The 6190-nt window shown below is 52.3% G+C and overlaps 1 protein-coding gene across 1 annotated transcript in view; it reads right to left on the reverse strand.

The window, feature by feature from the left end:
* adcyap1r1a (adenylate cyclase activating polypeptide 1a (pituitary) receptor type I) overlaps positions 1-2749 on the reverse strand; it is a 26160-nt gene extending 23411 nt beyond the window's left edge. The window contains exon 1 of the mRNA XM_042331733.1: positions 2581-2749. Within this exon, the coding sequence (XP_042187667.1) occupies positions 2581-2619 (39 nt within the window). The 5' untranslated portion in view covers positions 2620-2749. The remainder of the gene's footprint in view (positions 1-2580) is intronic.
* Between the last annotated feature and the right edge of the window lie 3441 nt (positions 2750-6190).

Raw genomic sequence — 6190 nt, forward strand, 5'->3', positions numbered from 1 at the left:
GTTTACACACCGACGGACCCTCCAATTGGTACCTTAGGTGAATTACGATGGCGACGGTACGCGAGTGACCCATCAACCCCACCCCCCCCCACAGCCCTGCATCAACCCATCCCCCCCCCCTCCCCCACAGCCCTGATCAACCCCACTCCCCCCGCGCTCTCCCCACAGCCCTGATCAACCCCACTCCCCCCGCGCTCTCTCCATAGCCCTGATCAACCCCACTCCCCCGCTCTCTCCCCATAGCCCTGATCAACCCCACTCCCCCGCTCTCTTCCCCCCATAACTCTGCAAACTTGTCCTCCCCAAATAATGATCTCTTATAGTTATTATGGCACCTCCCTACCTCTCCGACCTGCTTACTCCACCTGCCCCCACCTCCGCTCGGCCGGCTCTGGCCTCCTGCTTGTCCCTCGTCCCCTCCTCCGCTCCACCATCGGCTTTCAGCCACTGCGCCCGGGAACTATGCGACTCTCTCCCTCGATCTCTCTGCCTCTACCCCCTTCCTCAAGACCCTCCCCTTCTTCAACCGTGGCTACAGCCACCTCCGCCTCCCCCCGCTCCCCCCCGACCCCTGTGTCGTGTTCCTCCAGCGTTAAGCGCTCCGAGATGTGTTGTTGTTTCAAGTAATTGCTCCCTTACACAGCAGGAGATAATGTACAGGGGGCCACACACCACCCCCCACCCCCCCACCTCCCCCCATTCCCCAAAGGCATTGACCCAACTCAAAATAATCCCAATCTGCACTTAAACCTCCGCTTCCAGGAATCCATCCAGTTTTACAATCCCCCCCCCTCCCCCCCCAATAACATCGGACATTCACTCAACGGCTGTTTGTGGGAGAGAGAGAGAGCGAGAGAGAGAGAGAGAGAGAGAGAGAGAGAGCGCTCATTCCGTTGCAGACGTGGGAATTTCCACGTGTAGTTGGGATTCACGGAGTTCTCAGCCCGGTTTGGAGGATTACTAAGCCGCGGCGCGGTTGGTTGCTGTTTCGCGTCAGAAGGGGGAAAAAAACAAACCCCCCAGAAGCCGTGGATTTTGCATCGACGTGCGATGTGACCGCTTCTGCTCCTGCAAACAATCTGGAAACGATTTGGTCGGATTGTGTATTAAAAACAAAATAAAGGCTTCCCGTAAAGCGTTTAACGATGACTCACGTCGTTTGTGAACATCCGCTGGTCGGCTTACTGTGTGGGGTCCCCTGGAGCTCGGGGGTTAGAGCCCTCGCCTCGCAAGCGAGAGGACCCCGGGTTCGATTCCCCGGGCAGGTCAGGGCGAAAGGTTGGGCAAGTTTCCTCACTCCACACACACACACACACACGCACACACACACGCGCCTCTGTTTACCGGCAGTCAGTAGGAACCCGGTTGTTAGTCGATTGGCGGATCACTTTCTGGGGGTAATAATCTCCATTTCCACCCCCCACCCCCACCGCCCCCAAACGAATTTGGTCCCCTCAATCCACCACTTTTTGTGGGGTCACTGCCGTGTGCAATTAGCTGCCGAGCGTATGTTAATATACACAGTCACCGCACACTTCTAATAATAATCCCTCAGAAAACCCAAAACAATAATAAATTGGTCATTTTCAATCCACGACTGTTTGTGTGACATTGCTGTGCGCAATTGGCTGCCGCGTTCGCCCACAAATATACAGTCAATTCACTTTACAGTGTGTTCTGTGAAGCGCTTTGGGACGTCGAGAAGACGTGAAAAGCGCTATATCAAATGCGAGGATTATTAATATTATTATTATTACTTCTGGGAAGCACTTTGGGCCATTTCGCTGTCATGACAAGGTGCGATATCCAAGCCAGTGTTATTATTATTATTACTATTATTACTATTATTATTATTATTATCCGGAGGAGACGGGAGGAAGGAAGTGATTTCAAAAGACTTTTCAATGACATTGTGTAAATTGCAGAATGGGGATGTGTCCAGGAACTCGCTATGAGGATCCGGTGGTTTTGTAGTTCCAGGAATTCCAGGAGATCAGAGGGAGAAGCAACCGAATGAGGTCGTATCTTCTCACCGCGGGAGTCAGCCACCCTCGCACTCCTCCATAGTTAATAATAATAATAATAATAATAATCCTGGCGACTGACCTGACAGCGCCTTGTCGCGTCGCCGAGGCGTCTCAAAGCGCTTCACGGGATGCAGCGCGGAAGCGGATCTCGTGGGCGCAACGCGGGAGCCATCTGCACGCGGCAGTCAGGGACTGAGTGACCACATTTTGGTGGGGGTGGGGGTGGGGGGGTGGGGTGGGGGGGGTGATGATGGATTATTACCCCCGGAAAAGCGAGCCGCCAACCGGCTAACAACAGGGTCTGGACGGAGTGGTGAGACGCTATATGAAGTGCAAGGATTATTATGATTCAAACGCAGGATTCCCGCCACCTTCATCGCCCACTGCAATCACTTACCACCCCACAGGCTGTACACGCACCCCCTTCTCTCCCCCTCTCCCTCTCCCTCTCCCTCTCCCTCTCTCTGCGCTTTGCTGAAGGATACAGAATTAGCATTAATTATACTACATCGGTCACGCTCGGAGCAATCAGCTGTGTTGGTGTCTGCCTTACCAGTGGGAGGAGGGCGGCTGTGAGCAGCAGGAGCTTCATGTTGGAATGATTCCTCGACGCATCAAATCACGAACGAAAATCACATTTCTTTTCAGGGGGTTGGGGGGGGAGCGGGCGGGCTGGGAGTCACGTTTATTCGTGAGGTGGGGTTGGGGTTGGGGGAAGGAGGGGGCGAGGGGAGGAGAGGGGTATGGAGTAAGGCAAGAGAGCTAGAGAGAGAGAGAGGGAGGGAGGGTGGGGGGCGGTTGGGAGAAGATGGCTATTTTCCTCGGACGCCTTGAAGAAGGAAAATGGGGGTTTGTTTGACTTCAGCGACGATTCATCTTCAGGGCAGGCGGTGACTGCGGCTGAAAGAGAGAAGCGAGAGAGAGAGAGAGAGAGAGAGAGAGAAGAAAAATGAATAGAGGGAGGAATAGCGGTGGCGCGAAGAATGATAACAGTGCAACAAAAACAGGCTGAAAAGAGAAGGGAATTTACCACCCGACGGGGGGAAAAAAAACATACTCGAGAGACAGCAATGTTATTTTTCAGGTGAATTTTAATGCGAGTGAGTGAAAACGGTGGCGCATTCACATTGCAAATACTGCCCAAAAAAACTCACTGCAAATAAATCCACTTTATCCCTTTTTTTCCCCCCCTCTCTCTTACAGCCGTGGGTTACAGCACGAGGTCGAGACTGTAGAACGCACCACAGGTCTGTGGAATCCTAACTATCAGCAATCAATACCGAGCGAGCGAGAGAGAGAGAGGGAGGGAGAGAGAGAGAGGGGGGGAGGGAGAGTGGGGGGTGGTGGGGGGGAGAGAGAGAGTGATTGAGTGAGAGAGAGAGAGAGAGCGAGGGAGAAGGAGAGAGAGGGGGTGAGGGAGGGAGGGTGAGTGGGGGGTGGTGGGGGGGGGAGAGAGAGAGTGATTGAGTGAGAGAGAGAGAGAGCGAGGGAGAGGGAGAGAGTGGGGGTGAGGGAGGGAGGGAGGGAGGGTGAGTGGGGTGGTGGGGGGGGAGAGAGAGAGAGAGTGATTGAGTGAGAGAGAGAGAGAGAGCGAGGGAGAGGGAGAGAGAGAGGAACAACAACAACAACAACAACAAGATTCCATTTATAAAGCGCCTTTCACGTCAGGAGGACGTCCCGAGGAAGCGTAGGAAAAAAAGAGGGTGGTCTCTCCGAATTCATTCATAAATGGCAGTCGCGCTACATATTTCTTTTGACGACGTGACTCATCTGATATGATGCCTCGCTCGCACAGCAATGCAGTGAATTCTACCCCCAGGAACCTGCAGTCAGCGACTACCCCTCAGGACGCCGTAGGACCGTAACGCGGACAGGGACGGGAGGATCGAGCCCCCCCCGAGCCCGGCCCCACCATTCTACGAGAACACGGGAGGAACTGCACCTCAACTCCGATTCCCCGCCTTTGCCCCCGGGTCCCCAACAGAACACTGTCCACCTCAGAGCATTTGGGATTCCTTCCCACCAGTTGTTGGGTCAAAGGAGCAATTTTCTTTTGGCCCCGAAACCGATCTCAAGAAATCACGAGCGACGAGAGACACAACAAAATAACCAGTACTCACTCCTCCGTTCAAACCACTAATGGTGCCTCGTTTAGTTGTCCCCCTCACTGTCTGGGGGAGAGATCGGTCGATGATTATAACCATCCTAGCGTTTGATACAGCGCCTTACCACGTCCTTCAGACGTCTCAAAGCGCTTCACAGGACGCACTGTAAAGTGTATTTTCTGGGCAAACCGGGGTAGACAATTGCGCACAGCAACGTCCCACAAACAGTTGTGGATTGGGGCACCAATTTTTTTTGGGGTACTATTACCCCCGGAAGTAGTCGTGGATTGAAGTGACCAATTTATTATTTTATTTTTGATGGGATTATTTCCCCCGGAATAGCGATCCGCCAATGGACCAACAACCGGGTTCCTACTGACTGCCGGTAAACAGAGGCGCGTGTGTGTGTGTGTGTGTGTGTGTGTGTGGAGTGAGGAAACTTAGTGCGGAGTAAACTCAACGTTTCGCCCTGCCCGGGAATCAAACCCAGGTCTCTCGCTTCCGGGGAGAGAGAGAGAGAGAGTGATAGAGAGATAGAGAGAGAGTGTATTCCATTCCAACAATCTATCTCTGCGATTCCCACGTGTCGTTGGGAGGTCTGGAATTCTCAGTTGGGGACTCTTTAGCGACGGTGACGGGTTTCCGCGTGTGTCAGACACCGGGCTGGCTGACCGAAAATATAAGCAGTGTCTGTGAAACCTTCTCTGAGACAATTTACTGTGTGAGGAGACTGCGACGTGATGCGCGGATTACTCCTGTTGGGGCACAGATGGTGTCGGGGGGCAGGTGAGGCATAGCTGGTCAAACCTTGACTGAATCTGTCAGGCGCCTCTAATTTCCTTGCCTTTTATCCTTTTATTATCTGGCAATAACCGAGTTGTCCTGTCCCTTTGACTTCCATTTAGACCTTCTGAAGTCTCCCCGTGAGCGCAGGTGTTGGCTGGTAACGAGGTGCACCGGCTGTCATTTCATACTCAGCCTTGGAAGGGCTCCTTCTCGTTGCATTGGCCGGGAGCCTTAACCCAACTGTTGGCTAGACACCAGCAGTTACACCAATGTACACTCTCTGTGCTCCCCTCAAGCCTCAGCTCTCACTGTGTTCAGTTTGGGGCACCACACCTCAGGAAAGATATACTGGCCCTGGAGGGGGAGCAGCGCAGGTTCACCAGAATGTTACCAGGCTTCGAAGGGTTAAGTTACGAGGAAAGGCGGCGTAAACTTGGATTGTATTCCCTTGAGTCTGGAAGGTTGAGGGGAGATTCGATTGAGGTGTTCAAGATGATAAAGGGATTTGATCGGGTAGATACAGAGAAGCTATGGCCTCCGGTGGGGGAATCCAAAACGAGGGGGAATAGGCCATTTAAGAATGAAATCGGGAGCATTTTTTTCTCTCGAAGTGGGGTAGAAATCTGGAATTCTCTCCCCCAAAAGGCCGTGGATATTGGATCCATCCACGCCTTCAGGAGTGAGGTTGATAGATTGTTGGTAGGTCAGGGTATTAAGGGGAGAAAGTGGGGAATTGGAATTGGCAGGGACAGATCAGCCATGATCTAATTGAATGGCGGAACAGGGCTCGAAGGGCTGAATGGCCTCCTCCTGTTCCTATTGTTCCTCTCGCCAACCTACGCCTAGAGTTAGGTAGGCAGAGTGCAGTCCCTCCAGGGAGAAGGAACAAGCAAAGTCACCTTGCACCCCTTTGGCACGTCCTCCTGACGTGAAAAGGCACTTGCGTAAATGCAAATTGTAAATCCTATTATATGATATTATATTGCATTTCTCCCACAAAATGTAAAGTCACTCCACTTTACAGCATATCCTGTGAAGCGCTTTGAGACGCCTCCAAGGCGTGGATAAGGCGTTATATCAACTGCAAGGATTATTATTATTATTATTATTCTTTTGACATTGCTTTGGGTTAAACACCTTTAAATTGTCTTTGCTTTCCTCCCCGCTTCATAATCCCCATTATCTCTATGAAGCACTTTCGCACATTTACTTGACGTGAAAGGTACTCAAGAAGGTTGTTCCTGCGACCCAAAGCCCGTGAAAATCCATTAA

The sequence above is a fragment of the Callorhinchus milii genome, unplaced genomic scaffold (genome assembly GCF_018977255.1).
Source record: "Callorhinchus milii isolate IMCB2004 unplaced genomic scaffold, IMCB_Cmil_1.0 Scaffold2, whole genome shotgun sequence".
In the NCBI taxonomy this organism is placed as follows: Eukaryota; Metazoa; Chordata; class Chondrichthyes; order Chimaeriformes; family Callorhinchidae; genus Callorhinchus; species Callorhinchus milii.